The sequence below is a fragment of the Anas acuta genome, chromosome W (assembly GCF_963932015.1).
Source record: "Anas acuta chromosome W, bAnaAcu1.1, whole genome shotgun sequence".
Classification (NCBI taxonomy): domain Eukaryota; kingdom Metazoa; phylum Chordata; class Aves; order Anseriformes; family Anatidae; genus Anas; species Anas acuta.
Window position 1 is genome coordinate 28,628,181 of NC_089016.1, and position 20,329 is coordinate 28,648,509.

General features: G+C 45.3%; 1 protein-coding gene across 2 annotated transcripts in view; it reads left to right on the top strand.

Annotated features, from left to right (window-relative positions):
• Window positions 1-20,329, top strand: part of DCC (DCC netrin 1 receptor) — a 347,209-nt gene that overhangs the window by 316,576 nt on the left and 10,304 nt on the right. For both annotated transcript variants that reach the window (XM_068665177.1, XM_068665176.1), the window contains 6 exons: window positions 3,427-3,492; window positions 4,456-4,618; window positions 9,630-9,856; window positions 12,121-12,237; window positions 13,506-13,661; window positions 18,077-18,289. In XM_068665177.1, the coding sequence (XP_068521278.1) occupies window positions 3,427-3,492; window positions 4,456-4,618; window positions 9,630-9,856; window positions 12,121-12,237; window positions 13,506-13,661; window positions 18,077-18,289 (942 nt within the window). The remainder of the gene's footprint in view (window positions 1-3,426; window positions 3,493-4,455; window positions 4,619-9,629; window positions 9,857-12,120; window positions 12,238-13,505; window positions 13,662-18,076; window positions 18,290-20,329) is intronic.

Below are 20,329 nucleotides of genomic sequence, written 5' to 3' on the forward strand. Positions count from 1 at the left end.
CTCCAACTCCCCATGCCCGGAGCAGGGCCTGTGGCCATACCAAGCTCCTCAAAAAGTCCACCGAGAAGATCATGGACAGGCAGTTGTGTTTCCAAATCCCAAGAAAATCTACAAATATACAGCTGTGTTTCCAAATCCCAAAGAAAATGGAGGCCTGCATTGTCCTTCACCCGGCCTGAAGGCCCGTTGCAGGGTTCCCAGGCTGTGCGGGGACTTTGGGGGATTTTGCTTCTCCCGAAGAGGGACTGAAGGCCGGTTGTGTGGTGGCACACCTGCAGTTTTACACCTCGTTGCTCTTCATCTCATGAGTAAACAGCACACTAATTGTTTCAGCTCTCAGAGCTGAAGCACAGTCCAGTCAAGCGTGGAATTTGGCTGTCTGCAGATCACTCTCCACCGTGCTGGACTTGGGCAGCCGTGTTGCTCTTCACCTGCTTGAAACCTTCCTGTGCTCGGTGGTGGTGGGCTAGAAACTCTTAATGTGCATTTTTCATGTGTTTTCCTGTGTGAAAACAGCTGCCAGTACATTTATAGCCTGATACCAGCCCCCGAAAAGCCGCGTTGTCTCACGCAGTGACAGCAGAAGGTGTTCAGTTTACCTCTTTATTTCCTTTGACGGCCTCGGGCTTTTGGCTCTGAAGCTATTTTGCAAATTCTGGGAGTAGCATCAGTGAAAGGATGAGCTATTCAGATCTTTTTTCAAAGAGCTGCTTCCTAAACAAATAATGCAGCAGTCTGCAATGCTCTTTGCTACTAGGAGAAGCAATAAAAAGTATCCCATTTATCAGAAGAACCTCTTCTGAGGAAAGAAAGAAAGAAAAACCAAAAACTTTCTTAAGGTCAAAAACATGGCAAGCATCTGCAAGGAGGGATCTCAGAAGACATGCTTGAAATTATAAGGAGGGTTATTCCTGCATAATGGTTGCGTTTCCTGCTATGCTGAGACATCGCTGAGACAGCTACCTCAGGAGGCACCTTGAAAAAGCAGAAGTAGAAATTCGAGAGGAAATGTGGTATCTGTTCATCTAATTGTGCCTTTCTGCCCAAACCCCAGGGTCCTTCCCAGAAGTCTGCCAGCTTATACACGCTGAAAAAGCAAACTTAAAAATATTTCTGCCTTCTTCGAGCTCTTCAGCTCTCGCTAGCACAATGTTTTGTCTCCTTCATTACCTGGTGCTGGCTGTGGATGGGAAGACAAGAAGGCACAAACCCTCGTGCTCTGAGTTGTTTAAATGATGACGGATGCAGAACTTCAGTGCTCAAAGCTGAATGTCTCGAGGTCTGCCACATAGTGTGGTCAAAAGTGGGAGACAGGGGCCTTCAAAACCAGGTTTTCCCAATGCCCCCACAGCATTGCACATCCCAGGCTGGCCTGATGTCCTTCTTCAGGAATAAATTCTTCAAGGGATACCTGGGGAGGCAGGAAATATCGATTAGTCTCTGCTTTCTCATACGAGAACATTGCTCAGCTTATTTTCTCAGTATTTTTGGACTGTGTAAGGCAAAATGCAAGAGGAAAAAGATTTATGCTATTATCCCAACAGACTTTCTGACCCCTTTCCAGGTGCTGGAGACCTGGGAGGATGAGGATCTGCTGTGGTCACAGACGTCTTGATTTTTTTTTTTTGCCTTGACATGATCAAGTCGAAATGGTTATTGAATATAATGGTCATGGAAAAAGCACTTGCTTTTTCAGAAAAAATACTTGAGTCACTGAAACATTTGAAAGACAGAAGTGAAATGGAGGAGTGAGAGATGAGAAAGAATATGTAGGATCAAATGGATTTAGGTTTTAGTACCTCAGAAAGCATACTAAAACTCATTTTAAAAAAAAAAGTAGGAAAAGCAAGTTTGAAAAAAAGCAGTTCTGGAAAAAGCAGCTCATTATTCAAGATTTTACAATGGTTTGTTCCAAAAACCTTGAGTAACATGAAGGAAAAAAACTCCACTGGAAAATGGTGGAAGTCAAAAGAGTTAGTCCATGGTCTGACCAAAAAAAGAGAGATCTAGACATACCTGTTGATTTATTTTGACCTTATAAGTGTCTTTCTGGATGGCATGGAGGGTTTACATCCCAATTCAGCGGAGCAGGAGTTTTGGACTTGTCTTCCATAAAATGGGAAGCCCACTGGTGCCATGGAGAGTGATGGCAACTCTAAGCACAGGGCACGTTATTCCAAAGCACGTTATTCCAAATAATGTCTTAGTAGCAGAACAAAGCTGAAATAACCTAAATTCAATCTTTAAAAAATTTTGGAAATGTTTCTAGCCCCCAAGCCCTCCTGGATATGCTCAGTATAGCCTGGTTGAGAGTTTGCTGTGTCTCCATTGCTGGTCCCTTCCCAGGGCAGGGTCTCCAGGCCAGGGTGAGCTCTCCAGGACACCCATCACACCGAGTGCTGCTTTTCCCCAGGAACACAGTCCTTAAATTCAGAAAAAAAAAAAAAAACAGGAAAACTGAAACGGGCAGCTGTTCACGCAAATATTTATACAATAAAAATGTGATGCATAATGCCTTGAAAAGTGCTCTTCTGCTAATTCAAAAAGTACTGAACTTGGAGTCAGGCGTGCAGGTTAGGTTTTTTTTTTTTTTTTTTTGAAGTTCCCAATATCCAGATTGAATTTTTGAATGTGTTAAGCTCCCTCTAAGATCTGTCAGTGTGGGCTAAGTATCAAAAATAGCAATGTTTAGCAGCCTCCCGTTGAGATACCCAGGTTCCTAAGCACAATATAACCCCGGTGTCACAACGTATTCACAGGTAGCAGTGTAGTACGGCGAATATGACTGCTGGAGAGTGTCGTCGTGGTAAACAGAATTACTATATATCTTACATTTATCTCTATTTTGCCTGTTTTTACAGCTAAACATTTTGCAACCTTGTTTTCTCGGGATCAAGTTGTTGTAGCTGTGCAATTACGCTGATTGAAAAGATGATTACGCTGAAGTCTCTTCTGATGATAATCATCTTACATTTATTTAGGGCCATTCATCACAAAATACTTGCCAAATTGGTAGACAAAGTTATGCACATCAATTCCTTCACAGCCCACAGAAACACGAGTACCTCTGGAGGGGAATTAGGACAGTTGTTTAACGCAGCAGCAACAAACAACTGCAGGAAAGTGAGAAAACGTTGTTTTTTTTGGGGCTGAATCTCCCAAGAGATTGGATGGAGATGGTGGTCGTTGGAAGGAGAAGGGACAAAATTAAGGAGGGGAAAAGACGAACACCTGAAATTTTACTCCGTTAATTTGGAGTGCAACTATTCCCTCAGCAGCCAAAATATTTTTAGAATAATAATCATATTCCTTCTTCTTCTTTTTTTTTTTTTTTTAATCTTAGGAGTTAGAAAATAGGCAATTTTGAGAAGCAGAAACAGTGAAACAGTTGTGGAGTTACATTTCCATCATTTTTTCCATCAACAGGTCGTCACGGCGATGGCTCCTACTGGTCGGTGGACACCAACCTGATTGACAGAAGCAGCCTGAACGGTAAATGCAGGCTCCCTCCCATGACATTTTCCATTCTCACATTTCCATTTCATCTTTCTGTGGAAAACAGCGTTTCTTTGTTAATTAGTTCTGCCCTAAAATAGGAAGAAACAAGGATAAACCCTGTGGATTAAGGCTAATTAACTGGACCTAATCACTGCCAGCTGGGGTGGAGGTGCACAATCAATGACTTTATATTCCCGAGCCCACCTCCAGTACCTAACAAAGCCTTGTCACCTCCCGTTATTGAATGAAACAACAGGCACGGTTCCCTGAAATGCGCTACCAAGTGAGGTTCCAAATACAAAATAATTACGAGGCACATAGCTGATTAACTCAGACTGATTATTTTCCTCGGCCAAGACAAGGAAGGAATGCTAAGTGTCCTTACCTTCTCCTGTCCTAGTTTGCTGTGGGCTTAGCTCCTGCTCTTCCTAATATATATAAAATATAAAATACTTCATCATAATTACAGGAAAAAATACTTTTACAAAGAGAACTTCCAAGACCTGCAGTAAAGGGTAGGGAAAGAAGATTTGTTGTTTTCCTTGATATTCATTGTATTGTTTTATGTGATGTCTTCTTTCAGTGCCTTTTAGTCAGCATGGAAATGAAAAAGAAAGTCAAATCTTTGGGATTTCTGTACTAGGTCATTGTAAAGCCAAAAAGATGCCACAAAAATCCAAAATTATTATAAAAGCATAAAATGGGCTATTCCCTACGTAACGGGGAAAAATAGAAGTGAGGGAGCTGTGCTCGAAGTCAGTTTGACCGGGACTTGATGCTAGAAGTGGTGGCATCTTCAATCCCAGTCTTGCAGCTGCATTGAAACCAAAGGTTTTAAGACTACATGGTGCCACCCGAAAGGCTTTCCATCTTGTTGTGATTTACGGGCGGCTCCTAAAGAGGGAGAGGAATAAATCCACCGCTAATCACCCGCCGTTGTCCTTGTTGTCCTTGCAGAGCCCCCCATCGGGCAGATGCACCCTCCCCACGGCAGCGTCACGCCCCAGAAGAACAGCAACCTCCTCGTCATCATCGTCGTCACCGTCGGCGTCATCACCGTGGTGGTGGTGGTGGTGGTGGCCGTCATCTGCACCAGGCGCTCCTCGGCACAGCAGAGAAAGTACGTTTGCAAAGCTCAGGGCAGAAGGAGAAGGGAATTACACCCGTTATGCTTCAAAGTAGATGCAGGAAAAGACCTCCGTATAGAAGAGAGGGCGAGTTTGGGACCAAAATGCATTTTGGGGATGGGTCTTTTGTAGTTTTTGGAGGTATGGGCTTGGGAAAGCTGGAGATCACTCAAGAGTGGAGAATATTCCCTGCCCCCAGGTTGCATGGTGCAAGAATAAGCACCCCTGCTGCGGTCAGCCTGGAGAAATCAGCCTGTCAGGCACATCTCTCTGTTGTTTACATTGCCAAGTATAATTCAGACACAGGAAAGAATCAATCCCATTGATTTAAAGGGGGAAAAAAAAGTGTTTGTCTGTGCCTGGCGATGCTAGCAGACTTGCTGGCTCCTCAGCTCTGCACCTGCACGGCTGAGGACCACAGAGAGTCCTGCTCACTCGGTAACCTTTGGGAGGATGCTCTCCTCCCCAGACAGGCTGTCGCCAGAAGTCTTCCAGGAAAATGCAATAACAACTGTTTCTCGAGATAATTCTTAAATACTCGGGGAAAAAAAAAATAGAAAATTACGGGGAAAAATCTTTAGGATTCTTCTAAAATGCTAAAAAAAAGCATAAAGCACAATAGTGTCTTTTTTTAGGTTTCCTGAGAAATTGGAGGTGGGGTGAGTGGCTTCGAAACAGAGCTGGGTTTGATACACTGAATTTATTGAAAAATACTCAGCAAAAAGGTTCATTATTCGACTCTCGTGAAATGCTGGCAACGAGAAAGTGAAGTTTAAACATAGTTTAGCCACAAGAATGGTGCGGTGTTGTTTTTTTTTCAAGAGCAAGACCAAATTTATGACATTGATTTGCGTGGATGCTTAAAGAAGGGTGGCTCTCCTGGGTTTCTTAAAAGGAGGAGGGAATCGGCAAGAGAGACAAACAAATAGAGAGGTTCGTCTGTCCGGCATCAAAACTTACATACCCAGGTCTGAATTAATCAGCCTCGACCTCCTTGGTAGCTCCATGGGAGGAACGGGGGTGTTCAGAGATTTATCTTCTCCGAAGATATCAGAAGACTTTCCATTTGAAGGCATTTATTCCTCTCTTTTTAATTAAAAAATACGAAGGTGGCAAACTTGCATTTGCTGTGTAACTTCTGAGCATCTCCAGGGGTGAACGGGCGGGTGGATCTGCCCCAAGCGACCCTACGCCAGCCATTCCTGACCCAAAAACGAGGAAAAAGGAGTAAATAAATGTGAAACGACGGATCTGAACTTTTGAGCAGCAGGAAAAAAAAAATTAAAAAAAAAAAAATGAGCTTCTTCGGAGCAGAGTTTGTTGGTGTGAATTTGTTTCTGACCTGCCTGGAGAGCCGCATCCTGCGACACCCGGAGTTTAGGCAGCAGCTTTTCTTATTTTATAATATTAAAATCACCGCTGAACAAAAGGACTGCCGGGAGGGGAAAGGCCAAGTCCTGTTGGATAACGCGGTGCTTCCCCAGAGCGAAAACTTGCAGGTGATGGAATAATCTCCCGTAAGCCTTCGGTGGAGGAAAGTCGTATTTCTGCAGTTAATTAAAAGTTGGCTGAAGAAAGCACAATAAAGCATGTTCTAGAGAACAACTTGCTAACTGCCCTAGGTGGCTTAGCGTGTATTTTCTGTCCCTGCCACCGAGGGAAGAATGAAATATACACAAACCCTACAGCAATTTGACACGGGGAAAAAAAACAGGGGCGGAAAAAACGGGTAAAGATCCAGGTGCAATAATTTAGTCATGAGTAAGGGCTCCTGCAGGATCTGAGATTCATCCCTTCACCATAATTACATCCTCCCCAGCACATGTGGTTATTTGGAGGGTGGGCAATGGGGTCACCCATCGGGCTGTCCCCAAATACCCTCCTGGCCTGGGCAGGGCAGGTCACAGCTCGTGAATCCAGGTTGAATCTTAAAGGATGAAATTGCTTCATGCAATATGCTCTCAAACCACAGGACCTGCTTCTCCCAGGAACATTTTCAAGGCTTTATGAGATGGGAAACTTGTCAAACACGTCACAACAATTAGCCCAAGGACCGGTGCCATTAGGGTACGGCGTAGGAGAAAAGATGAGGGTGGACGTCTTGTCCGAGCCTGGGCTGCAGGTTGTGGAGATTTAAACAATGAAACGTGAAATGCAGTCTTGAACAAGTGCCCAAGCAATTAGTGTGGTGGGCAGGGACCAACATAAAAAGAGATGACAAAAAATCAGCTAAGACTGCTTTGAGTCCCGTAGAATTACGCGTACAGGGTTGGGAAGGCATTAAGCAAAGTGTCACCACCCTGAAGTTAAATGGGATTGAGCTGGCAGCCCCTGAAGAGCCTCGGTTTGTTCCCCTGGGGTGTGGGTCCTGCTCGCAGCGGGGGCACAGGGTGGGATTTTAATGGGGACAGAGGGTGATGGAGCCAGGTGATGGAAGAAACCGGGACCAGTCTGAGGTTTTCAGGCCACCTGGCAGGAAATAGAGGCCAAAATGAAATGATGTCCCACTCGAAAACAGAGGGGGAGATTTAGGGAAAAAGAACAGTTTTGTATTCCCGATTTGTTGATGCGTTGTTTTGTTTCTTTCTTTTTTTTTAATAGGATTTTTACACCAGTTGACTTGCCTTTAATACATCCCGAAATGCAAAAGGCAGCCGACTTAGAGCAGTTACCGCGCTTTCAGGGCAAACGAGGTGAATTGGAAAAGGCCTTGCTGGGCAGCCTTTAGATGCATTTGTCTCTAGCTGCAGGGGGATGGAAACCCTGCCTACCGCACGGCTCAGCACCCGGCCCTATAATTGGCCCGAATCAGACACTAAAAGCTGGTCGCCTGCAGGGGTCCAAACATCACATCCCATCCGCAGGGCTGATGCTAATGAGTTAGCGGCCGTGCTGCTGCTGCTGGCTGGCCTCATCAGTTAAGCTTGGGTTTGGTTTGAGAATGGTTAATTTCAGCTTATTTCGGGATTTAATTGAAAAAATTAAATTCCCAAATAACAGTTTATTCCCGAGATACTCACACAGGGAAGGTCCTAAACTGTTAAAAATTAAACTAAACGGAGTTGTTGTAAACTTAACTTCTTTCTCTGACATTAATCACAAAATGAAGAGCAATCTCACTTGGTATTAGTGGAAAATCATCTTTTTTAATATATATAGTGTCACTTTTTAGCTGTGTGAGTGTGCTGTACCCAGGCATTGCTGTGCTGGAGCCTATGGAAACAGACAACTAGAAAGAGTTTTCCCTGCAGCGAGCTGATTTCTTTTGAAAGCAGAGCTTAAGTCCTGCTACCATCATTCAAAATTGCACGGGCACGGTGTATATTTTAAGGGCAGAACCGATCTCTATTTTTACATCTGTCCTTAGGAGAGAAATATGTATCGTGGCGTGCGAGCTGGGTGCGTTTCGCGTTGTGAAATAATTGAACAGCAAGAGAAAGGCGGCCACCTGAGATCACGTTTTCCCTTCCAGACTCCTTGAAAATGGGTAACGGGCTAAATTTGAAGCCCGCTGTAAAACTTCAACTTCCAAAGCACCGGTTTCTGGTGGTTTTCAGCCAAAATCTGAAGGCGATTTGGATGCTCCCATCACTGCGAGGTTTCTGCCTCCCTCTGGGACCGGGGGGTAGATGCGTTTTCAGAGGAACCTCAACTTTCGCGTCGCACAAACCAAACCTTCCCGGGGATGATTTCTTTTCCTTTGTTATTGATGACCTTTTCATCTGCCTTCCTGGCTCCGCTTCAATTTGCTGCTCGTGGGCTGTCAGAGCATCAATAATTTGCCAAGAAAGAAAAAAAAAAAAAAAACAAACAATGCAAGCCGAGCTCGATCACTGCATATATTTTTAAATGATATCATTGCCGTAGCGGTTTTGTAGCTATGCTTGGAATGACACATTCATTATAACCCCCCCCTATTTACTGTTGTGCACCAAAATTAGTTTGGGGCTGAATTTTCCCTTGTCTAGCTCCAGCCTGGAGAAATGAATTATGTTCAATTGGAAGTGACAAAGAAATGGCTGTATCCTGAAGTGAAGAAAGCAGCTCTGTATATAGAAACAAAATTAAGGGCTTTTTTCTTTTTTTTTTCGAATGACATTGAAAGAACAAGTTTACTTTTTAATTTCGAGCTGGACGTACATTAAGATTTGAGTGAAGACCGTCGTAATTATTCTTGCAGGTGTTAATCAGGATGCCACTGGGATCCGTCCAAGCGGGTATTAACGAGCTGTCCTTCTCCCGCGGGGGCCAAAGCGCAACGTTCCCTCCTCGTTCGGCCCAACGCTGTCATTTTCAATAATTACCTTTTGGGCAATTAGAAAATAGCAGGCTGAGCACGAAAAGCTAATTACGGCCGGAGACCAGGAGCCTGATTTCGTAGGGCTGGAAACAAAAAGCGCCTTGCTCCCAAGGACCCGAGCGAGGTCTCCTCCTCGGGGCGGCTGTTGAGGACTTGAGATTTTTCTGCTGAAGCCAAAACGTCGTCGCCAGGGGCTCCTGGTGATGGGGCAGGACTGCCCTTGGCCTCATTTACATCGCAGGACGTGTTCAGCCCTCGTCTTGAAGGCAAAACCTTATTTTTTTTTTAATTTAGGTAGTTGTGCCGCCTACCTTTTGCTTTCCAGATCAGTCGAGCAAAGGATAGAAATTGATTCAAACAACAGGAGCTTCGTAAAATCAAAAAGCTCCTCGAGCTTTTGTTCTGGTGGAATAATAGCAAGGGAGCCCAGGTCCTTCCCATGGAGAAAATTCCACTTTTTCCCTCTTTTTCACCCTTTTTCACCCCTCTGCTGAGCACGTGCTGTCCGTGAGCCCTTGGTGCCTCGTGCCTTGGTGCGAGTGGCCACGTGGGGTCTTCCATATCACCTACACCTTTGAAGGACACATCTAGAGGGCTTCTCCAGGAGATGCCCACGAGCAGAGGTCACTCAGGACCTATCCTGGTGGCCTCACAAAGAGGCAACACATCCCTAACGTGACCCTTTTCATTTTCCTTTGCCGCAGGAAACGTGCGACCCACAGCGCCAGCAAGCGGAAGGGCAGCCAGAAGGACCTGAGGCCCCCGGATCTGTGGATCCACCACGAGGAGATGGAGATGAAGAACATGGAGAAGCCGACGGGCTCCGACCCCGCGGGGAGGGACTCGCCCATGCAGAGCTGCCAGGACATCACCCCCGTCAGCCACAGCCAGTCCGAAACGCAGCTGGGCACCAAGAGCACCCCGCAACCCGGTGAGGAGCACCCACACGAATACACTGATTTTCACTCCCTTTCTAGATTTGGGGCATTTCCATTCCACATATTCCCATTTTTTTCTCCCTTTCTGGCGCTATAAATCATTTCACTGTTGCTTTAGTAGCTGAGGATGCTTTTGTAAGGAATCAAACAACGAGAAACCTGATGGAGGCTGTGAAAAATTCTTTTCACAAATGATGTTTGTGTAAAACCCGTCTTTTTTATATATTCCTACACGTTTTCTTTTTTTAAAAAATCCTGAAACTCAACTGGAAGCCAGCTGTAGTTCATCTAATAACATTTCTTCGGCCGTAATAAATAGGAAGGCTGGGGAGAGGCAGGTGGTGCGTACAGGCAGGGGCGGAGGGCAAAGCACGGGAAAGTTGGAAAACATCAACGTATTTCTCCTGAGTTCATCGTGAACGCATCGCTCGTGGGCGACGGAGCGCAATAATGCCACGGGATCTGTTGGGGCTGGAAATAATGAAGGTGACTTTTTCAGCTGCTTCTGATGTTTTTCTCTTTTTTTTCTAGTCTGGAAAGGAAGGAAAAGTTTAAAAAAAAAAAGAGTTTTCATGTTGCTTAATGGATCTAATTATTATTATTTTTTTTTTTTTTGACATTCTGCTCGGGGCTGATAGCTTTCTGTTTATCAAGCTAATTGGGACGATGATTTGTATTATTTTTAATGTAGAGGGTCTCGTTATGTCAAACGCTGTAAAAACACAACCAGAAGTTTCTCTCTGCCTAGGCAGACGCTGCTGTTGATCGGGAGACCTGATCCAAGGCCCTGAAAGATCGATTTGAGAGCGCCGTTGACTTAAAATCGAGTGGTAGGAAGTCAGCACGGCGTATGAGCAAGTTAATGACAAAGGCCAGGCGAGATATTTTACGTGTGAACACCTTGGACCATAAATAAATGCTTTTATTTCGCTTCTCAAAGTGTACCACACAGCTCAGCAATGCAGTCCCTGGCTTTTCACTAGCAATTAGGTCCCCTAATGGCCATGGAGAGCAGATTCAGCATTGCAGGCCTGAAATTTAGAGAAAAGTCATCAGGGACAAAAAAAATAATAATCTTTTTGTGCAGATCTTTTTTTGTGTTTGTTTGTTTCTTTGTAGACGGGATGTGTTTTTACTTGGGAACATCAGCAGCGAGTAGTCGGAGCGGGTATTAAGCTTCCCGGCGTGACAGTAATAAATGGATTTCGCCCATGGTTTATTAAAATTGCAAAAGTGGAATCAGAGAATCACAGAACATTAAGTAACATTAATATGAGGCTCGTGTGAGACAAGGTAGGAAGTGAGGAACGCGGCTTTTATTTCGCTGCAAATTACTCCTCCGAACACCCAGCTCCCAGCGCATTTTCCTCCTGACAAGTATATTCTCCAGAATCGCTGGGCGCCTCGAGTAGCCCGTATTAATGTGACTGAATTAGAGTATCCATATTTCAACACGTCAACAGAGTGTCTGAGTGACACGGGCACGCCGAGCCGCCTCGGAATTAGATGAGACGGAGGCAGAGGTGCCCCACGAGGCAGCGCGTCTCAGCTCGCCGAGAGAGATGGATGCGCTTGCTGCTCCTGGATCACAGGCACAATATTCACCTCGTTTGCCCCGACAGCTCCGTGTCATCGTCGCCTGGACTCCAGCAACCATGGCAAGGAAAAACTCTGCTTGGATCTTGCTGTGGTAGGAGAAATTGAGACACTGGAAGAGCCACCACACATCCCAGGGGCTGGAGTATGGGCAATCAGCACCTGGGGCTCGGTGGCACGTCACAGCAGACGTCGTTTTCATCCTTTAGATGTGTTTCAAGGACCAATTCGTGGCCTCCTGGATTTGTACATCCCTGATTTATCGTATCCTCCTTCTCTATTTCAGATCTTGAGACTTGAATTTGAAGCTAAGGTTGTAACAGTGCAGTTGCAAGAAAAATGCCATTTATTTTATTTTTATTTTTTTTTTATGAAGTGATCGTGGATAATTCCCAAAGCAAGAGAAAATGAAATCGTGGAGGGGCTGGGAAAGGAGAACCGATATCTTAATTCTTTGACAGCAAACTGCAACCAACAATTTCATTCAGAAAAAGGCAGCCCAAATACTCCGCGTGGCTCTTTGCAGGTGGTGGTATTTAACGATTGGCTGAAATAACAGAATCCTAAAAAAAAATATCCAGTGATCTCACTGCTGGAAACGAGGTGAAGACATTCGTTTGTCAGATTTTCAACTAAGCTTTTGTGTTTTTTTTTTCCCCAGCTGCTGAGACAGAAGACGTTGGCAGCAGCATGTCCACCTTAGAGCGCTCGCTCGCCGCCCGCAGAGCCACCCGTGCCAAGCTCATGATCCCGATGGATTCCCAACCCACCAACCCCCGTGAGTACCAGCACCATCCCCTCACCCCTTTCCTCATATTCGTGGCCCTGCTCACCCATCCGAACATCTCCTGCGAGCTGTTGGCTGTGATCTAGCTACACCTCGCAAGTAAAATGGCAGCGACCACGTTGCCTCCATCTCCAAAAATAAAAATCCTGCAAGCGCTTCACAAAGCATCAGTGGCAAAACTCTGGGGGAAAGGCAGAAATCGGGCATCTGCTCGACTCAGCTCTGGCTAAGCCTGAAGAATCCTTGTTTCTATTTTTACCGGGTGGCTAGCGGTGGATAAATCCCTCTGCCTGCCTTGAAAAGAAATAGGAGCAAGAGTTCAAGCTGGCAGAGCAGAAGGCTTTGCAATGCACCGATGCAAAGTGTGATATTATTATCCGTCCTTTGAAGCAGCTGGACATTAGCACGGTTGCTCTGATATTTCCTTTTGTCTGTCAGAGTTGGCCACAACACCATATGCTTTTTCTCACTCTCTCATAAAGCAGAATTTTTAACAGGCATTAACTTTTGGTGACCGCGGCATTGAATGAACATCAGAGATAAAATTAATTTTTTTTTTCAAAGCAACAAAGTACATGAGAGAGGCAGGAAGGCTGGAGAGCACCAGAAAGCTCGTCCCATCCTGCAAAACTTATTAAAATTTCCAAAGTGAAGTTTTTGCTTTACTTCTCTGGTGGCCGAAATCTCCCAGGTTTTAGCTAGAAGTATGACTTATTGCCAAACGGCAGCCTCTTTGGGGGGTGGAAAAAGGACTGCTGGGCTGGGGAAGAGAGCTCAGACCCCCCGGGAAATATTCCCATCTTGTAACCAGCCTAATTCCACAATTAGGCAATTTTCCCTATGCAGGGACAAACACCAAAGCTGGCGTGTGGAGAGGAAGAACATCAGGGGTGAGGAGGTCTTGGGGCTTCCCACCATCAGTCCTGCCCTCCCCTGATGTTTAATTAAGCCCTGGCCAGCGCCACATCGCTCTGCCGTGTTTTGGGGAGAGGATTCTCTTTCCCTCCCTCCCTAAAACTGGAATTGTTTAGCTAGGCGAAACTTTAACGAGAGCTTCCAAATTTTTCGAAAAACTGCAGAGAAATTTATTGCTCACGTGGCATTATTATTCCTTGTTCTTCAAGCCCTGACTGTTGAAAATAAAGGCAATAATTCACCCGAAAGGCTGGATTCAGCACGCCTATTTCCCTGCTGACCCACTCTGAAGGTTTTTGCTCTGAAAACACTCGTTTCATCTTCTTTCTCTTCTTCTCTTTCAGCTGTGGTCAGTGCCATCCCTGTGCCCACCCTGGAAAGCGCCCAGTACCCCGGGATCCTGCCGTCCCCCACCTGCGGATACCCACACCCCCAATTCACCCTGCGGCCGGTGCCTTTCCCCACCCTGGCTGTGGACAGGACCTTTGGAGCAGGAAGGAGTGAGTTCATTTTGCTTCGTTATCACGCTGCTCGGACATAGGTTCCTCTCTGGGTAGGATGGGTGAGGTCTAGCCAATGCAAATCCCGCCGCTTCCCTTTTCGGGTTCATCGGGATAATCTGTGGGCTGCCTCTTGTATAGCAGCAGCTCCTGTTGCGACTTAAAATCTGTGCTGAGCTCCAACTCCCCTTAAAATTAAACATCTCTGATCCAGCCCTGTCCTCTCTGCAGGCCTGTTTCACTCTATTTTAATTGCCTTTGCTTTATTCATAACGCTATTCCCAGGCAAACTGAGGCTTCAAGAGCTCTTCTCCATCCCAGGGCAGAGCCGGTAGCACCGTGCATTAAAATCCTCCCCAGCAGCACTTACACGACCTCTCCACACAGTGTCTTCCCAGGCTTAGCTGCCCTCGCTGCCAGAAACGTTTTCCTAATGTCTAACATCCTAAAACGTAAGGCAGCTGGTTTTTATTTGGATCCTAGCTGGAATAGGGGAAAAAAAAATAATTTTCGTCCTTTTGCAGCTACCTTTTATGCATTTGAATGCTGTTATCTCGCCTGACATCACTCGTTTCTTCCCTAGACTGAGCTGCATATTCAGATTTCCTCCTGTTCGTTCACATCCTGCCCCCGTGCAGGAATAGATTTGGGGCTTGGGTGTTCCCACATCCCCTTAGCGTGGTCTGGGACCCAGCCTCACCTCCACCAGCTCCTCGCAAGCCTCTCCCGCAAGCGGCAGCCGGCTGGTCTTTGTTCCAGCCTCGGCGGCGTGCTCCGGCATACTAATTACAGCTGGAGGGCTCCTGTTCCCTACTAATTCTCCCTCACCTCCACTGCATACCAAGCCCGAATTATTGACAGATTAATGTCAATCTGCCACGCGTCTTCTTTCGCATCGCAGAGAGTCCGCGCTGCCCCTCCGCGGGGAATTAATTTTGCAAGGACTGGTTCAGACAGGTCCTCGGGGACCGATGATTGAAATCCTCAGATTGTAGGTAAAAGGTGGGTTCAGGTGTCCTGCTCATCACCCCAACATCATTCCCTCTCTCTTCGATGTGTTTGCTGAGATCCCTTCAAAGCCTGTTGGCAATTTCCTCAGGAGGGCCTCACTGCTGTAATCAGGTCTTGATTTGCTGCTTAAATCAGCACCAAATCCTCCAGAAACGTAGAACAGAAACAAAGGAGATTCAGTTTCTTGCATGATATACATTAGACGTTGAAAAAAAAAATAGCTACCCGTTGCTTGCCTAATCATGGAGATGGAAGAAAAAAAAAAAAAGGAAAAAAAATAAATTTGCACAGCCCCAAAGCCACAGCTTCTGCCTGAGCCAGCCAGGAGCTTCACACATCTAAACGAGGATTTTTCAAACCAGAAATGGCCAAAATCCTGCCTGTTCTGCACGGACACGCATAGGTTTGCCCAAGTCTTTGAGGTGCAGCGTGCCTGGGAGTCGAACAAAAGGTTGCTAATGCACAAAAGTTCAGGCAATTTCCCATTAAATAATTCAAAACACCATCGTCTTTTTTGGCTAATGGCTGGTTTCAGCTGATCGAGGTCTGGGTAATCAGGCCCGCGTGGTATTTTGAACATTATCAAAGCCCATTAAATGTAAAATGACAATCTGTTATAGCTGTTGCGGTCGTCCTGCTAGCAAAGGCCATTGACTTCCAGAGCTCTCCGATCACAGTGAGTGCCCCCAAATGAAATATCCTCTTCCCTTGCTATGCCTTACACCACAGCACAGCCATGAAGCAGAAGCACAGACGAGGACGTGGAAATCATGTTTGTTTTCCAGTGATTTCCAGGGGTTTTGGGGGAGAAAATCGCGGTGAAAGAGACTTTTCCATATATTTTCAGAGAGCTTCTTCATCTATTTTACCCCTCGGTGAAAAACTCCCTCGATGGTTGACCAATTGCATCTGTATCAGAAAAAAAAAACAAAAACAAACACAAAACACACAAAACCCTCTGCAATAATTCCCTGCCTGTGGTCCTCCATGGCCGAGCACCCTATTGATCAAGACGGAGCGCTTGCTGAATAAATCATGTGCAAGGCCATTAGCAGGGGCGTTGCTTTGCATCCTGCCGTGCTTGAACACCCTTTTCGGAAGGCTTTTTTCTGGTTTCGAAGGCTTCATCTCGTTGACCTGAAGATGCAAGTGCCGCGACTTATCTTCGGGATGAATTTTCTGCCGGAGAGGAAAGTAAATAAAACAAAAAGGAGAGTCAGGCCCCAGCCAGAGCCAGCCTTGAGTAATAGCTGGCAAAAAGTCTTCTGGAGCATGAAACACCTTCATTAGACCGCTTACCTTCAATATTTAAGCCCCAGCTCTAGCTTCTGATTTTAATAGAGTCGTCTCACCTCGGTCTTCAGTAATAGCTAGAGAATAGCAGGAAATTTTTGTGTCGCAGGTTATGTAGGTCTCCAGATTTTGCAGCTAAATCTGTAGGATAAAATATACCCAGACATTAAGCGGGATGTATACCGGGATAAATACCCAGGGAGGGTATTTGGTGGTGAGTAGCAGGAAGCATCTATTTTCCCTCGTCTCTTCAAGCAGGTCGAGAGCTTCCCCAAAGATCCGTTCTTAAAGGCTGCAGTGAACAGTGCTGGGCTCCACGGGGTAGCTCAGGCTTTGCCAAACATCTGGAAGGACATTTTGAGGCTCCGAACCACGACAAAAGGCTTCGTTTTCACTTTAGGCAAAGGATTTGCTCCAGAAAGTGTTGGGAGCTGGGCTGGATACCTCCGTGAGTCTCACTTGCATCTTCCTTGAGTGGGAGAAAGGAGAGAAGAGCATAACGGCCATGGTAGCCTCAGCACCAGGACGTTTTGACGTCTTCTTGAATGTGTGGGCAGTGAGCAAGGGTGGAACGGGTTAAACCGACATTCCTGCCCTGCCCTGCTGCAAGTTATCCCTAAATCTCTGGCTGCCTTATGGGGAATGTTTGCCCTCCGAGAAGAAAACAGAGAGAGGTCTGGGGGGCAAGGAAGGAAGGCGAAGCAGAGCTAGGTAATGGCTTCATTATGCAAAAAGCCTTGAAGGTGGAAAGCAGGAAAATGAACCACCGTCGGCCAAAGTTTCGCAAAGTGCAGATGATTTTGACCTTGGTCTGATCCCGCAATTGGTTTCCTTTCCGTGGGGTTCGATATCGCCGGGGCTGTCGGCGCGATTGCCATAGGAACAGGCAGTAGGGCCGGGGAAAAAAAGAGGAAAAATCCTCATTTTCATTTTTCAAAACTGTTTTGCCACTTAGTAGGTAGTAATTACTTATATACTTTGACATTAATTATTATAAAAATGCCTTGAGATTTGACTCGGCTGTGTAATTGCGTGTTATTTACACAACGAGTTCTGGTTGTTGCAGCAGGCTCTGAACGAACCCCGATCCTCCGGAGTATTTCGGGTCCCGGTGTAATACCTAATTCCGCTATCTGCGAGTCGAGAAGGTTGTTTTCGTCGAGAAAAGGTTGAGCTTTTCTTAGCTTCCCGTTTCCTGACACAAGCTGCGGGATTAAGCAGGGTGCCGTGAGCCACCCAGGCTGGCGCAGGTACTGCGGAGACGTCGGACAAAGCCAACACGTCCAAATTCAACACGGTCCTGCTGCGATCGGGCTCTTCACTAAACAATTTGCTCCCTTCCCCTGTTCTGCTCGTAAATAACGGCAGGGCTTGCAGATGCTCTTGCCAAGAGGAAACATTTTTTTCAGTCCTTCTCCTTGGGGTACACGAAGGAGAGTGGGGGAAGAGCTTGGGAAGGGTCCGAAAAAGAGAAAATGAGAAAAGTTGAGGCTGAAAACCTCTTTTCAGACACTTCATCGGGAGGCTGGGCTTGATATTAAAAGGTCGACCTGGCACATTGAAACCCCTGAAGAATTGATTTTGAATATAGGCTAATAAAACAGCAACCTGGGGCTCTGGCACACTAAACATTACAGCTGTCTCAAGGAAAAAACAACGTTGGTTATGCGGAAATTAATTAAGTCCTTTCTTTGAGTCTGTCTTCCCTCCACTCTGACTGGAGCTGCTGAACGTAATGAGTCTCCACAGTCATAGCTTGTTTCCATCTCCACATGATAGATTTACGTCTTTATCGATTTTTAATATTTAAAAGCGCATGGAGGGGAAAGGGAGAAGGAGCTGAAAATACCACTCGTGTTGTTGGTTGTTTTTTTTTTAAGGAAGATCTATTTTGCTTTAAACGGCACCTGGCTGCTCTGAGGAACATCTGGTTTTTTAATTCAGCTGCCAATAACCCGTGATGAAAATGTTTACGCGTTTCTTGCCACTCGGCGGAGGGCGGAGGGGCAACGCCGTGCCTTCTGCTGCAAATGACCATCAAAGTAGGAAACGCCTCCTAAAAAATACTTCAATAACTGTTGGTTTTGTGTTTTTTTTTTTTTTTTTACCAGCTGTAAACGAAGGAGCAGCCCCGCAGCAACCCTCCTTGCTACCACCGACGCAGCCCGAGCACTCCAGCAACGAGGACGCCCCCAGCAGGACCATCCCCACCGCCTGCGTGCGCCCCACGCACCCGCTCCGCAGCTTCGCCAACCCCTTGCTACCTCCGCCCATGAGTGCAATAGAACCGAAAGTCCCTTACACGCCACTTCTGTCTCAAACAGGTAAGGGGCTGGCTTCTGTTCCCACTCCGAACCACTTGCTTTCAATTCAGGACCGAAAAAAAAAAGCAGCACGAAGCTGTCCCGTACCTGGAAGAAACGCTTACAGGGTGGAAAATGAATATATACATGTTTTTTATGATAATAATCCAATAACTCATTCTGACGATCTGGAATAAAAATTCAGGCCGAGGCAATAGCTCAAAATCAGAGCTAACAAGCAAGTGATAAAAATGAATTAAATGAGATGCCAGATTAATCATTCGGTCTTGTTTCCAGTCTCCTGTTGTGCTACAGTGACTTGAACCAATGCCAACTGCTTGAGCTGTTCTGAGGCTCGCCTTTTTTGATAATGAAAAGGACTCTTTATGTATGCTGGGAAGGGACTGACTGCAATCCTCTCCAGCGTGCGAACCACTCAAAAATTTAAAAAAAAAAAAAAGAAAAAAAAGAAAAAAAAACAAGCATGGAAGGAAGAGAAAGAAAATTATAATAAATAAATAAATAAATAAATAAATAAATAAATAAATAAATAAATAAGAAGCTACTAAAATATTTCCACTTTTGAGTGAAGTTTAGGAAAACAAAAAAAAATAATAATAAAAATAAAGGATTTTCAGACTGGCATCTCATTTTAACTGTTTACCCTCCTCCTTTACCTTGGATGATCTCCAGTTTGGCTCAGACGACCTCTGAGATTTCAGGTAAAAAAAAAGAGAAATATGGGGCTTGTTACTAATTTTCACAGAGCCCTGTCACCCTGAAAAAGAAAATTGCCTTGGTTTAGGTCAGTAATCACACGTAAGCAGATGCAGGACTTTGTTATTAGGCAAAATTAAGCGCTGAACGTGGCGATGCTTTGCCAGAAGGCCATGAAAAATAAGTGGAGCAAATGCTAAAGCAGTGAAATATTCTGTTGTGCTGGCCTCCATCATGCAATGAAAAAAAGTTACTGGGTTATATATGGCATACAGACTATGATATTCACTGTTAGATTAAAATCACAATTTCTAGCGTTTAGATTTGTGTATATCTTTATTTCTGCCCTCCCCCCGGCTATTTTGTGGTGTCGGGGGCTATGTATTTTTCTCTCTGTATGGCTTCTCTTGCTTTTCCCAATGTGCTTGTCCTCATAATCATTAGCCAGACTGATGTTGGCTCCTGTAGCAACTCTTTTTAGAAAAGTTTGGTGAATGTTGGCTTCTGTTGGTGCCCCTGGGGTGTGCAGAAGTGATGCTGGTCCTCACTCACAACTGGATTGCTCCATCGGTACCCACTCCTGAATCCCACTGCTCTCAAACTCTTGCTTCTTTTCGCTTAAAATAGGAGGGCAGCCACCTTTTAAATTCAGCTGGACAACTGAAAGGAAGTGAAGAGAGAAAACATTAAAAAAAGATGTGAAAAAACAACGTTTCATTTCACATTCTGTGTATTTGATGCTTCCATTAGCAATTAGGAATTTAGGAATAACTCCTTTCTCAATCTGATAGAATTAATTACGTTCTCCCTACGTTTTTCTTGGCCTCGAGATGTTTTCACACGTCCTGTGTCATGAAGCAGTCGGGCCATAAGGAATGGATTCATCATGACTTAAATTTATTGTACAACTCTTTGCTTTGCTGTCCTATTTTTTAAATAAGTGTCAGTCAGGTGTCGTAGCCCTTCAGACAATACGGAACGAATGGAACAAGAAGGGTGCAGAGATTTCCAGCAAAGACTTCAAAAAGCAGGAACCTGAAGTTAAGAGGACCTTTCTCCATCAGCCATGGTGATTTTGGGTTTTGGAAGCATAAGGCACGAATTTTTGACAGCTGTTGACTGACAAGGTTGAGGGAGGAATATTCAGACGACAGCCCTAGAGCTGGTATCTATCACCAGTCCAATATTAGAGTTGAAATTAGGTTTTGGATCTGGCCCAGGGAATAGATGAGCTCTTTCTTGGCTTTGATTGACCTGCTGCTAAAAGGGGGTATCGCCTCCGATATTTTATCTGTTCAGTATCTCTCTGTATAATTAGCTGTTAAACTATATCATCTGGTTCAT